This window comes from Littorina saxatilis, linkage group LG12, assembly GCF_037325665.1.
Source record: "Littorina saxatilis isolate snail1 linkage group LG12, US_GU_Lsax_2.0, whole genome shotgun sequence".
Classification (NCBI taxonomy): domain Eukaryota; kingdom Metazoa; phylum Mollusca; class Gastropoda; order Littorinimorpha; family Littorinidae; genus Littorina; species Littorina saxatilis.
In genome coordinates this window covers 43,044,880-43,070,376 of record NC_090256.1, presented here as the reverse complement: position 1 = coordinate 43,070,376, position 25,497 = coordinate 43,044,880, and the positions used below count along the sequence as shown (strand labels likewise).

Genomic DNA, 25,497 nt, shown 5'->3' with positions numbered 1-25,497 from the left:
GGAAAACATGACTGTGTAACCTGTGGGACTTACTGCGATAGACTCCTGTCGTTTACGGAAAACATGACTGTGTAACCTGTGGGACTTACTGCGATAGACTCCTGTCGTTTACGGAAAACATGACTGTGTAACCTGTGGGACTTACTGCGATAGACTCCTGTCGTTTACGGAAAACATGACTGTGTAACCTGTGGGACTTACTGCGATAGACTCCTGTCGTTTACGGAAAACATGACTGTGTAACCTGTGGGACTTACTGCGATAGACTCCTGTCGTTTACGGAAAACATGACTGTGTAACCTGTGGGACTTACTGCGATAGACTCCTGTCGTTTACGGAAAACATGACTGTGTAACCTGTGGGACTTACTGCGATAGACTCCTGTCGTTTACGGAAAACATGACTGTGTAACCTGTGGGACTTACTGCGATAGACTCCTGTCGTTTACGGAAAACATGACTGTGTAACCTGTGGGACTTACTGCGATAGACTCCTGTCGTTTACGGAAAACATGACTGTGTAACCTGTGGGACTTACTGCGATAGACTCCTGTCGTTTACGGAAAACATGACTGTGTAACCTGTGGGACTTACTGCGATAGACTCCTGTCGTTTACGGAAAACATGACTGTGTAACCTGTGGGAATTACTGGAATAGACTTTTGCTTTCTCCTTTTGTGCAAAATCATCACAGGTCTCGTTACAAGACCACAAAAAAAACTCAGATAAAATTTGTACGTACAATGAGAGAGATCGGGGCAAATTTACACATGTTATAAAGAAAAATTACGAAAAAGGAGGGTCTTAAAAGGAAGGAGTATTAAATCAGGTCTAAAAAGGGAGGTTCCACTGTATCATGGCTGCGTGTGGCTATGTTGGAAGACAAAACTCCGGCAGTTTGATGAACATTCCGGCAGACAGTGTACAAGAAGAAAATATCCTTATAAATCGAAGTAGGATAACCGTTTGTCCCACGGCACAGGAAACAATTAAAATTGTTCAGGCATTTGTCATGCACCACCGTGCAGCAATGACTGGTTGAAGCATTTTACTTTTTTTGGTGCAAGTTACAATAATTTCTTGTGATAGTTGAATTATATGGCTCAAACATTTTGTCATCTCCATGCTTTTGTGTGGATGTCTTGAAAAAATGTTGAGTGAATGGATACAAGGGAGAGAAAGGCTCTTCTACGGTTTGGTTATGGATGTCTCCAAGGGAGGTAATATTTTGGAGCTACACAGCAACTCCAATCAAGTAATTGATTATAAGCACAACAATGTATAAGTGCAATTTGTAGTTTGAAAAAAAAAAGTACAATATTTCAAACTTCTTAGTCTTCAAATCAGACAAGTGCATGAGTAGTAAATGTGGCCGGGCAAACATTTAAAGAACTTGTCCTTGCAAAAATAAATTGCAGTGATTTACTTCATAACTTGCTTTGTACGAGTGTATGAGCGAATTACCTTCTAAAGCAAAAACGCCACTGCAATCTTTCATTCAATATTCAAATACATGTACATGTAGACACAAAATCATTTGAATACCCAAGTTTAATTTTTTTTAAATCTCAATTGCACAAACTCGCATTCAACTCAGCTTCTTTCAAGTATGAAAAACATTCTAAATTGTCATGTCATGTCTTTCCTTTCTTTGCTGGAGGTTGTTCAATCTCCTGTGTTGTTTGTGGGAGTGCGGACAGTGGTCGCTTGCTGTCAAGTATCCACTGGTCACCCGGTGACAGCTGTGACGACTTGACCACACCGACCACTGACTTCATCATTTTTCTCGCCTCTGCAAAAATACACGGCAACAATAAATTCATTTCACGATGACAGTAACAAATCTGCCCAAATTTAAAGAGATACAATATTGATGAAAAAGAAAGACATCTCTCTTTGTCTGTCTCTTTCAAAATGAAGTCTCAGACGTCAAAAGTCAAACAAAGTTCCAAAAGACGTCATAACAAGAAAAATGGCATCATGTCAAAATTCTGTCACTGAATTCTTTTGTCTCCCGAAAAAGTGACTAAGAATTTTGAGAACCAAGTTTGTCTCAGTGACTTCAACATATCACAAGTCAAAAATTAATCGTAAGGTCACCGCCAGGCTGTGCATGTATCGGTATTGTACATCATTAAGCTGAAATAAAGCCACTATCTTCAAACCGGATTATACCCTGGACTTGTTTATCACAAAGCAAGAACTGGGGGGGGACACAAAATTGATCACTGTGCCCCTTTATTTCTACAAATCCAACATACACTGAATAAACCCTTTGGATTTAATATACTCTTGTATAAATGAAGCTGTTCACGAATAATCACAACATATATGATGTTGTGACAAAAGGTCGTGCTCCAGACCCCATGTGTGTTTGTAAGCAATTAAACAACATTATCAAAAACATGTATGTGTCTGTGTTTGTTTGTTGGATTGAAAATAGGATGAAGAGATACCTACGATAAAATTGTGTGTTTTAACAACAGCTTTGTGAATTAAATCTGCGATGAAAGTGAAAAACTGTGGAAAAATTTCCCGCCGAAACCAATAAGCAAGAACTCATACTTTTGTTATCAACCCAGAACACTCTTTTTAATGCACAAAACCAAACTGCATTGTAAATCTGGAAATAAGAATAATAAATCAATATGTGTGTAAACAAACCTGCTTCTATATAAAAATATTTAATTAGAAACGGAGAAATTAACTTCAGGTTGTTGGTTGTGACGATGTTTGTCCGAAGTGACAACGATGTTTTGACATCGTGTGTATGTATCATCTATGCTCCAGTCCGAACTTTTGCAGTTTCCAGAACACAAAAAGAATTAATGTATTAGTTGAGATCGCTGGGCATTTGAAATTTACAAACATGACAGAGATATGCCGAATAATTTGCTAAGCATCGAATCATTTGTCCGGACATCACAACCAAACAATCACGAATTTTTCAACAACTGACACTCTCCGTTGACTTCCGATCGTACGTTTTAATAGCATCGCTCCCAACTGATTTCAAACCGAGGCTTGTTTTTCTTGGAAATGGCGCGTCGAAGAAGGGAAAGTAAGAGAGCTTCGTTTGTCCGTATTTTCTGAATTACAAGTTGACGTCACAACCGACATCTACATCACAACCGACAAACAATCTGTTAGAAATAATTTTTCATTGAACTCATTTCGAATTTGCATGAAACAGAGCGCATCAAAATACGACACACTGCTCTCTGTTTGTTGTTCGCGCTCATCGAATGAGTGCGATAGGTAAAAAGCTGAGAGAGGACAAATTATTTTGTATGTCCAAAGTCACAACCGAACATGACCGACATACGAAATGTAATTCACGGCTGTTTCGAGAAAGCAAACAATTTGAAAATGTTCGTTCGATGTTTTGTACAGCAGCTAATTATTGACGACAAGCAACGGAATGAATTTCTGCATGAATATTTCCAATCGACACATAGTTTACTGTCGGTTGTGATGACTTCTCCAGAAGACAAACTCTTTGCTATGTTGGTTGTGATGATTTTTCCAGGAGACAAACTTGCTATGTTCACTGTCATAACCAACTGACCTTACATTTCTTTGGTATATTTTTTTGAATTTTTGTTGTTGTAAGCTGTTTTCCCTTCTTTTAAAGTAGTAGTAAAGAAGTAGGTCAGTTGTCAATTGATTATCAGACGACACTAGTTGTAGTAGGCCTACCAGTATGTCATGGCCTAAAAACTCAGTTTAACTTTTAAGTAAAAAAAAAAAATGTTGGGTGTCACTGTCAGTGCAGGCTCTCTGTGTGTGTGTGTGTGTGTGTGTGTATGTGTGTGTGTGTGCTTGCTTACAGAGTTACATAAGCTATAGTTATGGGCTTATAACTTATATTGAATTAACGTAGCCTAAACAATTTATGTTGTAGTCCAGATTACTGCAGAGTCCTGATCATCGCTGATGAAGGTGCATTTAAGATGCTTTCCCACTCTACAGCATTTTCCCATTTTCCCATTATTTAACTTAAGCTACAAATTAATTATGACTTTTTCCAGGCCTGTCGTGAGTTGCACAGAGGAAAGAGCTTGCGAACGTTCGCTACGATAACATGCTAAGCCATAAACCAAAGGCTCTTCCAGTCCTCTTTATGGGTTTTGTTTTGCATATTATTAGTATTATATATGGAGAGAGAGAGAGAATGCAAAATAAGACGGAAAAAGAGTTGTCTGTCTTTTAGTTTTAACTTTAAGTGTTATGTTTAATTTTGTTTGTCCATCGCTATGTCATCACAACCGACCATAAGATTAAGCACAGTCATCGTAACAAAGGCTCTTCCAGTACCCTTTATGTTTTTTTGCAAATACTAGATCTGTAGTAGTTAGGTAATAGCCCCCCAAAATTGTTTTTTGTATTCTCTTTTGTTGAAAATGAAATGACAAGCATCAAGTTTGTCCATCGCCTAATCATCACAACCGACTCAAAAAGTGCCATGATCATGGTAATTTGAAGTTTGTGAGCTCTTTTGTGTGTGTTTTTATGTAAAAGGAATTACATATCCTTGATTTTAACTGACAGAAGTGTTCTTTTGTCATTTATTTTGTAAACACATCAAACGGAAACCTGATGTTTATGTCGGTCGTGATGTTGGACATAACTTCATGTATAAAAAATAAATAATGTAAGTTGGTTTTGGAATTGTTTGCGTGTAATTCACTGGTGTTGTACTTTCTTTTGATTTATAAAAGGTATTTGGATTGCAGAAGTTTCATTTATGGAGGTAAATCAATCAAATGGTATGTCCAGCATCACGACCAACATCTGTCAGATTGTTAACAAAATATGCTTATTCTACAGAACCCGCTGACCAAACTATCTTTTCCTATTTTATTTTATGTAATGAAAATATGAAACATTCAGCATAAAAATGCACTTGTGTCAAAAAATATTTTTAGATTTTTGATTTTTCTACTCTTTTTGCCACGACCTTTTGTCACAACATCATATGATAAAGTATTCTTCAAACACTTTCTTCCCCACCTATGTTGACCAAGTTCTTTTTCGCCGAGACCAGCTGTGCTGCAGCAGGTCACTCAGAATTGTAGTAACTGTGTAGTAACTGTGTATCAACACGCTGGAATGCAGGCGTTAGATGGACGTTACAGGAAGCAACCGAAGCTAACAGTCTGAGCGGATATATCCGTGCCTGGTCAGATAGAGCCATATGAGTGGGTACGGATATATCCGTACCTGGGAGACAATGAGTTAAGTTGTGGAATGACAATCAAAAGAAAAGAAGCTTACCTGCATGTTTGAGAACAGCTCTGCAGTTCTTGCTGACAGCGTTTTTGCTTTGTGGAGACGACAGACCAAACAACAGTCCTCTGAACACAGGGTCAAGAAAACATTCACTTTTATAGGAGACTTATAACATGTTATACTATACGGAGGCCAGCATGCAATGAGACTGACAGTTATTCTTCATTCAATGCTTTCCATGTCATAACCTTTTTTCCCTCAGAGCTCCCAATACCGCCAGCTTGAGCTCCCGTATGCAGATCCCTGAAATATCCGCTGTGCACAATGCCTACCTATGACGTATATCCGTTTCCATTTATACTGGCTTCCTGCAATCTTTGAGCGTTAATAGTCTTGGAAAACTTGCAGTAAGTACTTTGCTATGATTTTTTTCAAGTTTGAAATTGACAGAGTTACTTTCCATGCACTAGGGGTAAATGGGCTAAGGAGCCAGGAAAATGGTTCCATTTACTTCTCATTTATTAACCTTCGCCGGTGGTCGTGGGTCCGTTTGGACCCAGAAGGGTGTTTAATTCATAATTGCAAATATCTCTTAAACTAGTTGGAATTTCTTAATGAGCCTTTCAGAATGCCTCAGGAACCTAAAAGGCTCTTATATGTCCTAAAAGATCATTACATTTCAGAGAGAAGTAATTAAAGAAACAAAGGTCAAATTTAGACTACACACGGAAGACATCGTGGGTCCGTGCAGACCCATTTTTCTCAAAGAAGGAACTTACATAAAAACTAGGTAGAGAAGACACAAACCTTCAGGTATTGGCTCTAAACATCATTTTCTACAATCTGTTTAATTTTGGAGCAAGTTGCGTGGAGCAAAATTAATACATAACAATGTGGGTCCACACGGCCCCACGACATCTACAGAAGGGTATGCACGTTTGTCCTTTTTTGAGAAGCTTTAGTCCGCACGGTAATAATTAAATTAATAATTTAATTTAATTACTTCTCGCAGAAATTTAACCACGGCATCTACGGAAGGGGATGCACATTTTTGCTTCCTTGGAATGCATGGGTCTACGGAAGGATATGCATATTTTTCCTTCTTTGAGAAGCATGGGTCCACACGACCCCACGATGTCTTCGGTATGTAGTCGATAACGCGGTCGGGCGAAGGTTAATGCATTTTTGTAGGTGACATAACCAAATTGAAAGTAACTCGATCTGATATGATTTCCCTTTTGTTGAAAACTGAAAGTGGTAAAATAAATGTGAACACCACAATCACAACTAACGATAATAAATACTGTTGTCTAAGATTTTAGTACCCCTCACTTCCTTCTTTATTTGATCTTGTCATTAACTCTCCGGCCTCATTTGGTTATTATATAAATGAATTATTTGATAATACAGGATTAAATTTAAATACCACGAGACACGGGTTATGTGACATGAACAAGGATGAGTCATAATGTTTAAAGCAGTTATTACCAAATGTTTATTGATTTCATCCATTTTATGAAAATAATCTGGGGAAAAAGTGTTACAGTGGAACCCCCCTTTTAAGACACCCCAATTTAAGACTTCCTCCCTTTTAAGACCCTGTTTTCTAAGACCTTCTGTTCATATCCTCTGTAAAATTACCCCCATTTTCAGACTCCCTCTTTTTTAAGACTTGATTTTCTCAGATTTTTGGAGGTCTGAAAACGGGGGTTCCACTGTACACATAGTGTTGAACTTTATTTGAAAATAGAAGTACCGTATTTTCCGGGTCATAAGGCGCGACTTTTTTCCTCCAGTTTGACCCCTGCGCCTTGTATAAGGAAGCGCCTAATCCGTGTATGAAATACGAAAAAAAAAAGGGAAAAAATCATGAGGAACAAAACTGACAAGAACTCACCTCCATCTCGAATACCCATAGTCGTTTTTACATTTAGTCAAGTTTTGACTAAATGTTTTAACATAGAGGGGGAATCGAGACGAGGGTCATGGTGTATGTGTGTGTGTGTGTGTGTGCGTGTTGAGCGATTCAGAGTAAACTACTGGACCGATCTTTATGAAATTTAACATGAGAGTTCCTGGGTATGATACCCCCGGACGTTTTTTTCATTTTTTCGATAAATGTCTTTGATGATGTCATATCCGGCTTTTTGTAAAAGTTGAGGCGGCACTGTCACACCCACATTTTTCAATCAAATTGATTGAAATTTTGGCCAAGCAATCTTCGACGAAGGCCGGACTTCGGTATTGCATTTCAGCTTGGTGGCTTAAAAATTAATTAATGACTTTGGTCATTAAAAATCTGAAAATTGTTAAAAAAAATAATTTTTTTATAAAATGATCCAAATTTACGTTCATCTTATTCTTCATCATTTTCTGATTCCAAAAACATATAAATATGTTATATTTGGATTAAAAACAAGCTCTCAAAATTAAAAAAATTAAAAATTATGATCAAAATTAAATTTTTGAAATCAATTTAAAAACACTTTCATCTTATTCCTTGTCGGTTCCTGATTCCAAAAACATAGATATGATATGTTTGGATTAAAAACACGCTCAGAAAGTTAAAACGAAGAGAGGTACAGTAAAGCGTGCTATGAAGCACAGTGCAACCGCTACCGCGCCAAACAGGCTCGTCACTTTCACTGCCTTTTGCACCAGCGGCGGACTACGTTCAATTTCATTCTGTGAGTTCCACAGCTTGACTAAATGTAGTAATTTCGCCTTACGCGACTTATCTTAAATTCCGTGAGCATCAAAGAGACCGCCTGAGTACCAGTCAAACAACTTGTGATAATGCATGTTTCAGCTACTAGGTACTACCCTGGCCAAGTTTCCTCTCAAGACATCAAAGAGACCGCCCCATAGGTTAAACTCGGTCACTGACCCCAGTGCAGGAAGTGTTTCCTCTCTCAGATATGACAGGGGAACCACCTCTCATAGCTAAAACTGGGTCATTGACCCCTGGGAAGAAGGTCAGTGTCTATAAACAAGGCAACCCAGCTATCACAATGGACCTGCCTTTGATCTCCCCCACACACAGAGCACACATATTTCCACTCTGTATTCTTCCTTTAATGTGCGGCTTATTTTCATTCTTCGACCGTCTGTTACCGGTATACTTTTTCAATTTTGGTGCGCCCTATCGGCCCCCTGCGCCCAATGGGTGACTGGATTACAATTTGTTTTAAAAGAAGGGGGTGAGCCTTATGCGCTGTAGTGCCTTGTAACCCGAAAATACGGTAAATGCATTAAACCACCAAGCAATGAAATCTTAAAAGGAAAAAGAAAAAAACATCAATATAGCTGGGATACCCTCTTCTTTGAGGAGGTGTGTGTGTGTGTGTGTGGGGGGGGGGGGGGGGGGGGTGTGAAGGGGGACTTTCCTGATGTTACATCCACCCCAAACCTCCAACATGTAGAATCAAGGATACAAGTTGCTGAGGTCATACGGCCCTCTCAACTCGATCGCCTGAAAAACAATCAAAATGTGCACATATAGTTTGTTCTAGTTTTATCCTGCAAGTAAAACTTTTGTTAGAGTGCTTGAGATAGAAATGCTGCAATATGTCTCACACAAAACACTAAAATACTAGTCTGATAAAATGTTTTATTTTGTGTTACATGTTCAAGTAAAAAAAAAAGAAGAAAAAAAGAGCGATGTAAATTGAAAACAGTTATGTGCAAGATCTTATTTGCCCATTGACGTAAAACAACACCAAAAAACTTATTAACCAAACAAAGATCTGGAAAATTGACTTGTACTTGAAACATCTTTGCAACCACAATATGAAATATGCAGCTTACAGAAAATAAGATTGGTATCTTACCTTCTCACAGCCACTGCTAACTATGACATTCTGCAAAAAAGAAAACAAAAGTGTAGAGTTACTGTATAATAGACGATGTTCGGAAATAACAAGGGAAGCAACCGCGTTTCAAAATAGTGTCTGCGTACGAGTTGCGCCGCCTATCACCGGGTCAAAGGATGGCTGCGAGGTTGACATAAACACATTGTTGTGGGTGTTTTAGATCGAATTCGTCCATTTGCTGAACGTTATGGGCCTTAAACGTTGTGCATGGGGAACATGCACATCAGATTCCAGATATCCTCATCGATCCCCAGGTGTACGCTTTGTACCGTTTGTAAAACCCACGCCGAAAGTGTGGAATCGCGAACGATGCCTGCGCTGGATCAAAGCATGAGGTCGACCCCACAGTCAACTCAACAATAACAAGATCAAAGACTGGACTTATGTCTGCACAAAAGTAAGTGACTTACTAGCTTATCTCGTGCGTGTTTAAATCTAATATTCTAGTTAATTATTGGTCTTCTTCAAAATCGTTTCGAGTTGTCACAAAGAAAATGAAAGTGAGCAGCAGAATCACACCACACATTCATGCAAGTTATCTAAGAGTAAGACATACACTTAGCGAAGGTCAATGTTCATTTGTTTGTTTGTTGTTCTTGTTTAACCATTTACCTTGTCAGGACCATTTGCATGTTGTGATGGGAGTAATCGTAATCTGAGAATTACATGCAGTTGACACTGCCCCGTTAAATGTGCACTCAGTTATCTCCCTACTCAGTTTAACGAAATCACAGAGAGAGAATGTTGAAAAAAGGAAGATGAAGCAATAACTTGCTCACTCTATGATACTAATTTTGTCACACTGAGTGACAGTATAAATTAAATATTGCACTTTGAGTTTTCTAAGTCTTATTCTGATGGGCTGTTAAGAATAGCAGTCTACATTATTTTCACTGTTTAGGACTATAATATGTGACAGATATTATAAATGCCTCCAGTCCACTGGGTTTTTTTTAATGAGCCCTTTTTTATTGCAGCATTTTAAAGATGGATGGCCAAGTGAGGAGAACCCTGACCCTTTGAGTGCAGGTACATCAGAAAATGATCAACCAAAGAAACGAAAGCTGCCCTTGAAGCGTTCTCAGCCCCCACCCCCCAAGATTCGGAAACTTACAGCCGCACGAATTCTTGCTTCTTTGGGGGTATACAATTTATTGAGATTATTTATTCTTTTAACCCTTTTTCACATTTGTTATGTGTATACATGTGCAGGTGTGTATGGTTAGTGCTGGCTGTATACCACAGGTTTTTAATTGTTCAAATCTTTCTTATTCATCACAAAACTTATTGTTCACAGTAGTGTTGACAATATCGAGAAAAAGACTTGTTTTGATTGAAATAAAAATAGTTTTTTCAGGTGAATGGTGAACATGACAGAAAAGTCTGGGAGCTTACAGAACAAACATCACAGACTGCATGCAAGTTATCACCGACTGCATGCAATTAACTTGCATGCAAGTTATCTAAGACTGCATGCAAGTTATCTAAGACTGCATGCAAGTTATCTAAGACTGCGTGCAAGTTATCTTGGACAGGTAGAATACTTAAACAAAAGTCAATGTTCATTTGACTTGTTTGTTGTTCTTGTTTGAACCATTTACCTTTTCAGGACCATTTGCATTTTGTGATGAGAGTAATCTGAAATGTCCACCAAATACCCGTGTGACTTGGAATAATATGCCGTGAAAAGTAAATATTCGCCGTAATGGCTTGAGATTTACTGGCCGATGTGAATGCGTGATGTATTGTGTAAAAAATTCCATCTCACACGGCAGAAATTAATATGTAAATCGCCGTGAGCTCTTGTGAGAAGGGGCGATTAATAAATGTCCATTATTATTATTATTATTTAAGTTATTGAGACATCCCAGTGCACTAAGGGATTTATAGAGCAAATCGAGAAAATTCATTATTGAACGAAGCGCATAGCGCTGAGTTCAATAATTATTTTCGAGATTTGCTCTATAAATCCCTTAGTGCACTGGGATTGTTTCAATAACGATATTGTCAGTACCGCCATAGAAAAAAGAAGATTCCAAACGCACACTTTGCTACGCGCATTTGAATAGGTATAACTGTGTGGTCAGGTCGTGTACAGTAAGATCTACTTTTGTGTGGGCCGGTGTCTCAAGTGTGTCGTGCTTTCGTCACACGCATTTTAATTTCTGTTGGTAAATTCCAGTGTAGTGTTAAAGCTGAACAGTGATGATCTTTCAGAGAGACCTCATTTGAACTCTGAGAAAGGACTCTGCTCTTCATTATTTGCGATTCGAAACCTTCAGTCGAGCGTCGATGGATTGACTGTGCGGAGTGACTCCCCTTGAATTGACTACCCCACGACACGAAGGACTCGACTGTTCGCACATTTTCAAAATAAATGTGGCATATATCTCGTGTTGTATCTTCACTCATCGGGGAGTCTGATACTAAATATGAACGGTAAGAATGCTCTGAACCCTACACGTATTATATCCCCATCGTTTTTTCGTTCACATTTGCCCAACATGTTAATTTGCTGAGCGGGGTTTATGTCGTCTGCTACTGCTAGGCTAGAACAATCGAACCACTGCAGTCTGCACTGTCACTGAGTCTGCACGAATAAGGCAGCCTGGTAATAAGTCTTATAATTATATGGTAAGAACGTCACAAGTTCTGAACCCTACACGTTTTCGATTACGATTGTTCTTGCCTTGAAATAATAATTCGGAAACCATTCATTTACTGAACTGATGCAGTCGTATTTCAGTGTAGTCTGCTAGAGTCGATCGAATCAGTCTTCCAAATGCTGTGTACGTTATCGGAATAACACTTGTGTTTTCTGTTAGCCGCTGGGAATTGTATACTAACTCATCATTTGGAAATGTGGATGATAAGCTACATGCCACTAACACGGCATATTATGAGAAGAATCTATGCAAGTCGGCGAAAATGAGATGAAACACAGCGGCTTCTAGTTTTAGATCACTGGCACTGGCACAGGCACATGCAATCTGTCAGAAAAAAACCCACTTCTGCTTTAATTGAGAAGCAGGGAATTTATGGTCATTTGGTATTGTGGAGAATATAAGCTACATGTCATTAATTAATTCTGAGGATGAGAGTACAGTCTCGCTTTGGCAAAGGGCGTAAGAATACGCTCTGTGGAAAAGTTAGCGCACTCCAAGAGTGCGCTAACAGATTTAAGCGCATCGCCATTAGCCAATCAACTGGTTCACATCAGTCATGTGACACCAGTACTTACTGACAATTATTATTATTATTATTATTATTATTATTATTATTATTAAGTACATGCAGTTGTGCACTCATTTATTTCCTAGCCCTACTCAGTTCTACAAAATCACACAGATGTAACGCATGCAATCTTTGTAATTTTGAAATTGTCTGGAACTGCTGGAGCACTTTTGCTTTGTTATGTTATTTTTTTTATTTACCTTTTTGTTATTTAATTTTTTCTTTTGTGTGTATGTGCAAGTGTGTATGATTAGTGCTGGCAGTATACCACAGGTTTTTAGTTCTTCAAATCTTCCGTATTCATCACCAAATTTCACGTCCACAGCAGTGTTGACAATATCAAGAGAAGACTTGTTTTAATTGAAATAACATGATTTATTTTCAGGTGAATGGTGAACATGACAAAATGCATCAGAGCTTTCAGAACAAACATCACCGACTGTCATTTTCTATGCAAATTGCAATGTTTTATAAAAAGAATAATGGGATATTTGCTTGATCTTGTGTCTTTATTTCTTGTTTATTGTGTGTGTATTTCTTAGGCATGCGTGTGTGTGTGGTTTTGTCATCAGAAATCAGAAATATAAACGGACTTGCATGCGCAAGGGAAAAACTGACAACAACAAACGTGTAACCAACAGAAGACAGACTTAGAAAAAAACAAGTCGCGTAAGGCGAAAATACAATATTTAGTCAAGTAGCTGTCGAACTCACAGAATGAAACTGAACGCAACGCAACGCAGCAAGACCGTATACTCGTAGCATCGTCACTCCACCGCCCGTGGCAAAGGCAGTGCCCGTGGAATTGACAAGAAGAGCGGGGTATTCGTTGCGCTAAGAAGGATAGCACGCTTTTCTGTACCTCTCTTCGTTTTAACTTTCTGAGCGTGTTTTTAATCCAAACATATCATATCTATATATTTTTGGAATCAGGAACCGACAAGGAATAAGATGAAAGTGTTTTTGAATTGATTTCGAAAAAAAAAATTTGATAATAATTTTTATATATTTAATTTTCAGAGCTTGTTTTTAATCCGAATATAACATATTTATATGTTTTTGGAATCAGCAAATGATGGAGAATAAGATAAACGTAAATTTGGATCGTTTTATAAATTTTTATTTTTTTTTACAATTTTCAGATTTTTAATGACCAAAGTCATTAATTAATTTTTAAGCCACCAAGCTGAAATGCAATACCGAACCCCGGGCTTCGTCGAAGATTACTTGACCAAAATTTCAACCAATTTGGTTGAAAAATGAGGGCGTGACAGTGCCGCCTCAACTTTTACGAAAAGCCGGATATGACGTCATCAAAGACATTTATCAAAAAAATGAAAAAAACGTATGGGGATATCAATCCCAGGAACTCTCATGTCAAATTTCATAATGATCGGTCCAGTAGTTTGGTCTGAATCGCTCTACACGCACGCACGCACACACACACACACACACACACACATACACACACACATACACACACACATACACCACGACCCTCGTTTCGATTCCCCCTCGATGTTAAAATATTTAGTCAAAACTTGACTAAATATAAAAATGATACATTTTAATTTTCCAAAGCTAGATGATGAAAAAAATCACTAGTGAGTCACACTCACAGAAAAGTACACATTTGAAATCAACTTGCTCGCCTTTGCAAGTACAGTAGGCTGACAGGACACAACTCCTTTTGTCAGAATCAACTGACGTCAAAATAGCCCACGGGTAGTAGAATGCAGCTCCACTAACTCTAGTAACTGGATCTTTTTCCCTGGTGCGTGGTCTCACTTGTGCCTTCACTGCGAAATAGCCAGGCGTGTCGAAGCAGACTACCTCTATGCTCTTAACAAAGCCGTCCCTCATCATAGAAAAACCTTCGGATTTCTGAGGATCCCTCACCGTCACGCTTCCAAACGAGCATTGGTTCTTAATCATGTACGAGATTGCATCTAAGTAATGGAACTCGGGTAGAGCAGATAAGTCGGCACCTCCCGAGATCAAAGTGGGATTCGATAGGCGAACCTCGCCGTCAGTCAGTTTCGCTTCGATCGCTTCCCATCGGTCTTCCATCAACCCATCTGGGTCCACTTCCAGAGACACTTCTTTAGCAAATTGGCACAATTCTACTAAATCATGTTTTTTTTCTTCCGGACACAATAACTCCTCTTTGAATCAAAAACTTTTGTAGCTCTGCCAGTGATATGAGTGAACGTGAAGCCGCCTTGTTTGCCCGTGAAATAAGCGGCGCAACTCTGATTTTCCGGTACTTCTTACCTCCCCTGTTATTTCCGGAATTCGTCTATTCTTGTTCAACCATGTAAACCAAAGGTCCAGAAATAACTCTTTCAGCGGTCTGGTAGAGTAAGAGCCCCTCTTACTTGGAGAAGCTTTTCAAAATGAGGCGTAGCATGTTCCATGCTTCCCATCAGCTTTATCCTGCGATTGGGACGAACAACTAACTCTGATGTGTAGGTTATGCAGTGTGCCCTAAATATGATACACGTACCCTTTTCTTTCGTATGTCATAACAGAGAGGGGGACGTGATATAGAGGTAAGAAATGGAAGAAAAATTATTGGTTAGAAAAAAATGGGTCGTAATAATGAGGAAGACATAAAATAGAGGGGTCGTTGAGGGAGTTACCTCTGAAGCATTATAATGAAAATACACTATGTCTTACCTTGCCTTTACACACTGAAGTAAGCTGGAGTGCATTGGAGATGGTGTTTTGACGGAACGTGCTGTCTCTTACTGCTGGGCTGTACAGGATCTCGAAGTGCATCCCTCTCTCAATTGCCTGCACACAATGTGTACACAACACAATCAAGTCTCCAGTTGAAAACGGTAAGGATGCTTTTCAGAAATGCCTTAAACACTCAGAGACACAGGCGCACTCATGTTACAGGTAATTTTTTGTACAAATCTTGTCCGTGTGTGTGTGTGTGTGTGTGTGTGTGTGCGCCTGCCCATATGTATGTAAGTGTGTGTGCACGTGTTATTTGCATAATTTCCTTTTTTATTTGAAAAACAATTGAAAAAAAAAATTCTGAAAAACGTTGCTGGACTATGTTCAGCTGCAGTGTTGTTCTTGGGCATCAGTCCTCGGGTCATTGACGCATACTTTCTTGATTTGACGCATTGTTCTGACCCCTTGCCGGACGACTGTCTAATAATTTTGACATGGAGCTCTTTTCACTCAACATTTGTCGTTGTAGCCAGGACATTTTCACCTATACATATTTTCAGTTCAGGTCCAACTGACTTGTTATCCTCTTAGCCTGCGAACAGCACTGCAGTTGAAGTGATTTTCTCACCAAGTTCACAAGAGGCCTCTTGATGTAAAAGGACAGTTTCTCCGTCATGTTGAGAACAATGATGTCCACTTCCAATGTACAACATGCCAGCTGTAAAACAGGAAGACATGAATTAATTCATTAGTATTTCATGAGTTAAACTTCACATACTATCACGGTACAGTCAGACCTGCTTTTGCGACCACCTATCAAGAACCATCTGACCACAACAACTGTCGCAAGGATTCCTGACAAGTTAAAGGCACAGTATGCCTCCCGTAAACCATCACAGATACTGTCAGGCTTTTACACACAGTACAAACACCCTTTCATTTACACACTCACCGCTTTTGAACATCCCAGGTGCCCTACGTAAAGAGCGAGCAATTTTCAAAGAATTAATTTTGCAGATTGTCTGATAACAAAATCGGACAGTGCGTTTTGGCGCTAGACCTAACTTTTAAAATCTAAATAATAAATTGACAGCTTGTTACACAAACATTCTTAAATCATATAAGAATTCTTTTTTCATCAAGACAAGATCAATACAATTCGAAGTTTTGAAAGTTTGAAAAAAGAAAAGCCCGGAAGCAGGGTCACGCAAGGTCGTGGTTCTCGTAGCAGACGACGGTAATGCCTATCGCCAGTTCCTCTGAACAGTCAAAAGCCATCGCTAGAGTCCGTGTGAATCACAGCCGTTTGGTGCGTTTAGATTCAGAGGTACATAATAACGTGCTATTGCAGATAAGCTTACAGCGAGTCGCATTGGAAATCACAAACTGATGACTACATTGTGAAAAAAAGGAAACTGGATCACATGGGTTCACGATGGCTCAGGGGTAAGATAAACCACGCAAAAATAAATTCTTTGAAAATTGCTCGCTCTTTACAGAGGGCACCTAAGATGTTCTCAAGCGGTGAGTGTTTAAATGAAAGGGTGTTTGTACTGTGTAAAAGCCTGACAGTATCTGTGATGGTTTACGGGAGGCCTACTGTGCCTTTCATGAGCATGAATAATAAGAATATTTATACGGCGCAAATCCTTAAATAGTTCTTAGTGCCTCCCCAAAACATACATACATAAATTATTCTCTACAAAGCCCTGGACACTTTAGGTCCAGCCCTTGGGTGGTCATTATAGACAAGTTTGACTCTACATGTATAACACATATGAAATGAAAGAACCACAAATAGGACCTCAGAACTATCAAGACATTAAAGACTACACATTAGGTTTTTCAGTAAAAGGGGGGTGTTCTAATTAGGTGAAATTTATCTAGAGCCTGGTCATTGTGGAAAAGAGTCTGCAATGTATTGTTCTGTGTGTGTGTGTGTCGGTGTCTGTGTGTCTCAGTGTGTTTGTGTGCTCATGCGTGTGCATGTGAACTTCCTGGATGTGTTTTTTCTGTTTACAATTACACCTACAGGAAGTCCATCTTCAGAAGATTCACCCACTTTGGGTCGAATTGGACCCCTTCTGCTGCACAAATATGTCTACGTTTATGTGTTCTCCTGACAAAGACTCACTTTGAAAGCTGCTTCATTTGTTGGTTGCACGGCGAGCAGATCAAAAGCCTGTACTTCTGGAGAGACCTGTCACACATGGGAGCACTGATTAGTGGGAACTGCTTTAGTTTTCCTTTTTCCGTCTTTCTCTTCACATTCAAATGTTGTTCTTTAAAAAAAAAAATCAAGCAACAACCTTACTTTTATATATATTTTTATTCAAGAATAGTTCCATTTTTTTGTTTTTGTACTTTTGCCTTAATTCATCTTGCATGTGTGTAACTGAATGAATAAACACTAATGGATATCGATGGAAGGAACCCTCACTCCTTCATTGCTTCCAAAGTACAATGTTGATTTATGAAGTACCGTACTTTCCGGGTCATAAGGCGCGACTTTTTTTCTCGAGTTCGACCCCTTTATCAAATAAAGCAGATACAACTTTTTTTAAATACTGTAGCAGAGTCTGAACCTGAATAAAGTCATCCTGAAGAAGTCAGCGACTGTGTGATAAAAATGTGATGAAGAATTTACATAAACTGGTTGCTGTTGTGTTTTCCTTTAGTTTTCCTGAATAAAGTCTTCCTCTTCATCCTAACAAAATGCAATCCTTAAAAGATAACAAAAATAAAAAAAATAAATCAGAACGGGAAAATGCCTCAAGTTTGCACAGAACAGAAGGTATGCGGACGTACCAGTTTGTGTGTGTTTGTTGTGTCGTCCAGTAATGCGGTCAGCCTTGAGATCTGCCGAACCTTTCTGCCTTCCACCTGAGAAAAAAGTTTGAATACTTACAGTAAACGAATTAAAAACAACAACCTCTGTCAGGTTCGTATGGGTTGTGAAAGAGTGATATCAAATACCCTTGCTTTTAGTGAGACAACCAATCCACAGACCAATCACTAGCGAGGGGTGTGTCTGAAAGCATGAACAGGTAGCATGTGTGAATTATTTGTCTCACTAAAAGCAAGGGTATTTTATATCACTCTTTCACGACCCATACAAACTCGACAGTGTTATTTCTTAACATCGTCTATTACAACCTCAACATATTTTTTTGTTTGAGATGTGAACACTATCAACAGCTTACAAATATGAAGTGTAATGCACAAAAGAATAAATCATAATGACTAGCTTTATTAATACAATGAGAGAATACGCACAGGAATACAATCTACCATGGAAAAAAGGATTGAAAAAGAAATCAAAATCGTTCTCCCTCTCAAACATACACAATGATATCATTTAAAATAATTTTAGTTACAACAGAAGACTTAAAAAAAAAAAAAAAGGTTGCGTAAGACGAAATTAAAACATTTAGTCAATCTGTTGAACTCACAGAATAAAACTAAATGATCTGGATTTTTTCACCAAGACAATACAGCTTCATCAATCCCCGCGACAAGGAAATCGCTCACTTTTCCAGTGCAAAACCAAGTGAAATTGACAAGCCAGTAAAGCGAAGTAGCGTATTGCACTAATCAGGAAAGGGAGCTTTTCTGTATTCTTTTTAACTTTCTGAGCTTGTTTTTAATACAAACATATTATATCTATACGTTTTTCGAATCAGGAAATGATAAAGAATAAGATGAAATCATTTTTTTATCGATTTCTAACATTTTAATCAGGGTACCTAATTAACCTATTTTCGTTAATTGTGATCACATTGTAGAGTAAACATGACATATGTATCATATTTTTAGATACAGAATTTGGTGAAAATTACGATGCAATCAATTTTTAAAGCTGTTTGCGAAAAAACACATTTTAATGACAACTTTAATGAGCAAACTTATTAATTAATTGTAAAGCTTCCGAGCTGCAATGCAATCCCATAGTCCTGACTTCGTCAAAGATTGCTTGACCAAAATTTCAACCAATTTCGTTGAAAAATGAGAGAGTGACAGTGCTGCCTCAACTTTCACAAAAAGCCGGATATGACGTCATCAAAGATACTTTTCAAAGAAATGAAAAACCCATCTGGGGATATACTCAGGAGCTCTCATGTTAAGTTTCATGAAGATTGGTCCAGCAGTTTTGTCTGAATCGCTCTACACATACATCTATATATATACGGCTTGTGTGTGTCTGTCTGTCTGTCTGTCTGTGTCACTTCGCGATGCACGGCCAAAGTTCTCGATGGATCTGCTTCAAATTTGGTGGGCATATTCAGGTAGACCCCGGACACAATCTGGTCGATGAAAATTTTCAACACGTGCTCTCAGCGCGCAGCGCTCAACCGATTTGGGTTTTTCTGTACATCCATTCCCAGTAACTCTTCCTTATCTTTTCCAGTGTTTTGCGCGTTTATCTCCCTTCCTTCGTGTGGCGTCAATCGCGTACAATGCGCCGGCCGTACACCCGGCGAAGCTGGGTATTCGGCTCTACTTCTTCCCGGCGAAGCGGGTATTTATCTAGTACACACATACATACATACACACATGTACATACATTAGTCAAAACTTGACTAAATGTAAAAAGAAGCTATAAAGGCAATACAAAAAACTCACTTTGAGCAACTGGCGTGTCTGATCAGTCAACTCCACTGGCTCTGGTTGGCATATTTGATTCTGAAACACACACACACACACGCCCAAAACACGCACATCACATTAGCAAATGAGAGTGAACGATTGAGATTTATTCAGTATGGCAAAGGGCTACACACAGGGCTAAATTGAGAGATACCCAATCCTATCAGCGTCACCGTAAATTTCTCATCATCACCCTTATTCCTCCACCCAAAGACATGGTCGCTCCTCTACCAAGAAGATAAAAGAACAAAATTATACCCAGTATGAAGATCTCACAGATTTAAAAACAAAAGAAAAAGAGGAGGAAAAAAGCAATACGCACTTGCTGTTGACCTTTCTTGCCTTTCCCCTTCAGGTCAGTCAGAAATGTGTTGACTGCAAGCCAGTCAAAGCCTACTGCAGAGACAATTAGACATCATGAATAAATAAGGTGAGTCACATAATTATCATGTTTATAAAGCTTCATAGCTCCAACCAGCTTTAGAAGAGTATAATTTAGCAACATGCATCAAGAAGGATGAGTGTCATTAGTCAAGGATTTTTCTTCTTCTTATGTCATTAAAACTGTCAAATATTTTGAGCCCACGATCGCCTGTCAAATGGTTGTGTGATGTGTCTAGTGTGTTGGCGAAGTGTTTTGTGCTTGTCACCTCTCGCTTTCAGCCCTCACCGCTGGCTAGCACCGTCCTTTTCAGGACAACGCGAAAAGAGAGCAGCTTGCGTCAGTCTCTCCTGCCAGTACATAACCTCTCCACAGCAAGCCCTTTGTAGTGCCTCCATCGTGGCGACAGGCGTGAACTGGGTACCGAAAGGACCCAGGCTGAACTACAAGGACTCGGAGGAGGTTGGCCCCTAGACGTGTGGCATGCAGGCCCACCGGCGTGTGGATACGCCCTGGTGCCCACGAACCAACCCCCAACTATGGGTTAAATAGCCGGGCAGGACAGGCTCGTCAACCCTGGAAGGCAGCTGTCCTAGGAGAAGATCACTCCAAAATTAAAACAAGAGGCGAAGCCTTCAAGGCTCACGTAAGAAATCGACAAACAGTAACACAAACTCAATCACTCCGTCACACATACACACACACACACACACACACACACACACACACACACACACACACACACACACACACACACACACACACACACACACACACACACACACAGTAAGCATAGGTGAAACTATGCAAGAAAGCGAGACCCTGGATCTGCCAAGAAGTCTCGGCCCGCTCACAATAACAATGACCGAGACTTTCAGTAATTCCTTTGCGTGACGTCTAACCCTCTTACGTCATAATGTGACGTCTTCAAATAGTTTCTATCACACACGTCGAACACTTTTGACCGAGACTGACGTAATCCATAGACTCGGAAATGTTAAAGTTTCTACCACAGACATACACACATACATACATACGCACGCACGCACGCACGCACGCACGCACAGACAGACAAAGTTTATCATCGCATAGGCTACACTTACGTGAGCCAACGAGGGCAGAGGAGGCTCACTATCCCTGCAAGGAAACTCCTCTAGGAGAAGGACCACTCCAAATCTAAACCCACGTAGTCCCCCGAAGACGGAAGACATCGGCCATTAGGCGGGGAGCAGACCGGATGTCTACGCTTACTACGACAAATGCGTCGAACGCAGAAGAAGAAGAAGAAGAGCCCACGATCAAGACCATTTCTTGACACCTAAGAAACGGACTTGACTTGACTTTTTCAGTGTTTGAGGCACCGTTCGTTAGGTGTGAAAAATATACACAAAATAATAAAAGTGGTGATGCGCTGCAGCGTAGAAAAAAAATCTATGTTGAGATCTGGCAGTCTGGGTCGTATCTAGATGGGAGGTTGTTCCAGTGCGCATCTAGTCTGCTCTTCAGGCTGTTCATTGTAGGAGCCGTGACAACCACACGACTGCTGACAAAGTTTTGCCTTGTATTCAGATGACATCTGGGTTTTTCGAGTTTAAGGGATATGACCTCTGAGTTTTAGACCTTCGCCTTTGGGATTACACCTCAGTATTGGTTTCTCAGTATCATACTAACCATGCAGGTACTTGTGCTGATGGGGTCTATGAAGACCCAAAAAATGGGATTCCCTGTAGGCGGACTTCCTGTAGGGGGATTCCCTGTAGGGAAGTAGGATACCGCTCCATCTCGTGCCAAGCGCGTGACTGCTGTAAACCAATTTGAGTTACCTTAGCGTTACTTCCCCTTCCACAATGGCGGTTCCCCAGGAAAATCTGTTAGAATTCTTGAAATCGTGTGCAGTATGTCGTTATTACGAGTAATTTGTTTTAGCTGCGTTTTCTGTCATTCAGTTATCGATTCAAACTTTTCTTAAATCAAAATTGCAAACCATACTCAAACTTTTTAAGAAATACAAAAAAGGATAGAAAAACATCAAATTCTACCAATGTCGCTAAGCATCACATGACTTTCAGCGACATTGGCAAAACGCTTACAGGAACTCCCTCCCACCCCTTTAGGAAGTCCGCCTACAGGGAATCCCACTCTTTAGGTCGACAAAGACTCCATCAGCGGTATATACTTGTAAACATCCATGATGTCACCCCTTTTTCTTCTGTGCTCTAAGAAGGGAAGTTTCTTCACCTTCATCCGTTTAGCAACAACCAATCGCCATCGATTACTCTGCCACTTTTTTGAGCATGCTGGATATTTCTGTGTTTCTGTAATCCACGGAACTCTGACATGGATTACAGGATCTTTTCTGTGCGTACTTGGCCTTGTGCTTGCACGTACTCACGAAGGGGGATAATTATAAAAGCTGTGGTCTATTTATGACTATCCGGGGCTACGAGTTTAAAAAGATAGGGTTGAAAATCATGTACAGAATTCTGTACAGCGAATCTTCGCTGGGGCGTTTATTTTTTCCCCTTGATCTCTCTCTTGAAGATAAAATATGATCAGTCTTGAGAAAGCAAACCGGATGTTACCACTGCAAAATTCAAGCATTGACTGAAGCTCTCAAGGTCATACACGCCGTATAGATGGGGTTTCGGGTAGCGTTTGGTGTACAGAATTCTGTACATGATTTTCAACCTTATCTTTTCACAATTTTAAGGCACTAAAAGGTCTGTACATAAGTTGACCTGGTAGATTAGAAAAATCTCCACCCATAACCAATCAGGCGCGACTGACCAGGATTTGACCAGTCAACCTTCGGCATAGGAGGTCGATGTCTTAACCACTAGGATAATGCGTCCGTCTTGTGCGTGTGTATATATGTGTGTGTATGTGTGTGTGTGTGTGTGTGTGTGTGGAGAGTGAGTGTGAGTGTGTTTACGAATAAACACACAGATACAAATGTTTGTGTGTATATATATTGAGGTCTAACGAATGACGTATCACAACGTGCGCGGTCGTCCTTGGCGGTCAAGAAAGCCGCCGCGATCATTGCGCAGACGACACTTCTAGACCGCCAATATTTTTTGTGCGCATCACGTGCTCCACATAAATCGGCCGGAAACGAAGCAATTGGGAAGCCTGGATATATATATATATTATACTAGAGGAATACCCGGCCTCGCCGGGGTGAATCGCGAGACAGAGACAGACACCACAATCACCTTTGAAGGCGAAGTCCTCTCAAACGGGATTGAGAATTTTAGAGCTTATTTCTAAGCCTGTTATCTGTTATGGGTTCTCAAATGCCAGAACATACAGACAGACAAAAGCCGCCAGACCCCATCACAAACAGAACTCTACAATCCACAGGTGTTGCCTCCACACACACACACACACACACACACACACACACACAGAAGCCGTATATATCTATCTATATAAATATATAGAGATAGATGACAGTGGATTTTTCGATAAATAGATTCGACCTTTGCACTTTTACAGTGAGGACAACTTACGGGTACATGCAAGGAAAGCCCACAACTTCTAAGGCGAACAACTCTGCAGAGTCTGCTGTGAAGGGCGACGGTAGTCTCCCAGTCACACTCGACCCCCAAGCTTAGGTCCCTGCCAGGTGGAATGGGAACAGCACAAAAATGATTCAGTGGCCTGAACATTTCATGTCGAGTCCCATCGCTGTCGACGACGCCAAATGTAATCGAGTGCCGAAACACCACAATCACCTTTGAAGGTGAAGTCAACTCAAACGGGATTGAGATTAACTGTTATGGCTTCTCGAAGGAAGGCCTGAACATACAGACACTAGGTTAAAATTAATATTAAAAGTCCTACGGTTTTGAGCCATTAAGGACTTGAGTGTTTGTCCGCTTTCAAAAAGAGGAAAGAAAGAAACAAACAGACACACCAAAGCCGCCAGACCACATCACAAACAGAACTCTACAATCCACAGGTGTTGCCACACACACACACAAACACACACAGAAGCCGTATATATATATATATATATGTATATCTAAATCTATAAATATATAGAGATAGATGACAGTGTATTTTTCACGTGGCTATAAATTGATTCGACCTTTTCACTTTTACACTAAGGACAACTTACGGGTGCAAGGAAAGCGTTCTGGACAGTGCAGTGACATTCTAAAAATAGTAACGTAGTAACGTGAATATGGATTGACGCCACACGAAGGAAGGGAGATAAACGCTGAAAACACTGGAGAAGATAAGGAAGAGTTACTGGGAATGGATCCAGAGAAAAACCGGTTCAGCGCTGCACGCTGAGAGCACGTGTTGAAATATCTCATCGATGAGGTTGTGTCCGGGGTGTAGCTGAATACGGACTCCAAATTTGAAAAAGATCCACCAAGAACTTTGGCCGTGCATCGCGGACACACACACACACACACACACACACACACACACACACACACACACACACACACACACACACAGACAGACACAAGTCGTATATATATGACTAGATGATTACCCGCTTCGCCGGGTACCGGCTTCGCCGGGAAGAAGTAGAGCCGAATACCAGGCTGCGCCTGGGACGGGTGTAAGCCGGCTTCGCCGGCGCACGAAGGAAAGAAGATAAACACACAAAACACTGGACACCTTCTAAAAATAGTAACGTGCAGTGACCTTCTAAAAATAGTAATGTAGTAACGGGAATATGGATTGACGCCACACGGAGGAAGGGAGATAATCGCGGCTGAAAACACTGGAGAAGATAAGGAAGAGTTACTGGTAGTGGATCCCGACAACAACAACAACAACATCAACAACAAAAACAAAAAAAAATCGGTTCAGCGCGCACAGCGCTGCGCGCTGAGAGCACGTGTTGAAATATCTCATCGATGAGGTTGTGTCCGGGGTGTAGCTGAATACGGACTCCAAATTTGAAAAAGATCCACCGAGAACTTTGGCCGTGCATCGCGGACACACACACACAGACAGACAGACAGACACAAGTCGTATGATAGATAGATAGATATCGTATGTGTGTGTGTGTGTGTGAGAGAGAGTGAGTGTGTGCGTGTTTACGAATAAACACACAGATACAAACATTTGTACAAGATTGCCTCGATAGCATACGTGAGAATCTGAATCAAATATTGAGCCCACCCCACCCAAGCTCAGAGTCAGACACACAGAACTTCAGAAGACTGCAGGCCAGACAATGTCGTCTGCTACTGTGCTACACTGACTCGATGCGCTCACATTAACGATGGTTGGAACTGTTGCATAATTGATTTTGGTCAGAAATATGTTCATGATGACTCAGGCCCAACTCACATTTGATAGCAGTCTGGAAGACGTCCTGCAATACTTGCTGATCTGTTGAAGCCACATGGAGATCTGCAAAGGCCGCCATGATTGTTTACTTCCGGAATCTACTGACTGTTGAAATCCCGCTCTGTTG

At 40.2% G+C, this 25,497-nt stretch overlaps 1 protein-coding gene and 1 long non-coding RNA gene across 3 annotated transcripts; one reads left to right on the top strand and one right to left on the bottom strand.

The window, feature by feature from the left end:
* Positions 1–1,532: 1,532 nt before the first annotated feature.
* LOC138982007 (ribonuclease P protein subunit p30-like) lies at positions 1,533–25,493 on the bottom strand. Of its 2 annotated transcripts, none has more exons than XM_070355208.1 (11): positions 25,371–25,493; positions 19,992–20,065; positions 19,646–19,705; positions 17,831–17,905; positions 17,157–17,222; positions 15,651–15,740; positions 15,017–15,133; positions 9,062–9,091; positions 8,666–8,703; positions 5,277–5,356; positions 1,533–1,791 (listed from the first exon to the last, which is right to left on the bottom strand). In XM_070355208.1, the coding sequence occupies exons 1-11, from the start codon at positions 25,447–25,449 to the stop codon at positions 1,634–1,636; spliced, it is 867 nt and encodes a 288-aa protein (XP_070211309.1). In that variant the 5' UTR covers positions 25,450–25,493; the 3' UTR covers positions 1,533–1,633. The 2 variants fall into 2 exon arrangements, with proteins under 2 accessions (XP_070211309.1, XP_070211311.1); XM_070355210.1 differs by having other exon boundaries at positions 19,992–20,062; positions 25,371–25,470.
* LOC138982008 (uncharacterized) lies at positions 9,201–12,836 on the top strand. Its single transcript, XR_011460760.1, has 3 exons — positions 9,201–9,500; positions 10,081–10,245; positions 12,723–12,836. It is a non-coding gene; the product is annotated as an uncharacterized lncRNA (long non-coding RNA).
* Positions 25,494–25,497: the final 4 nt, after the last annotated feature.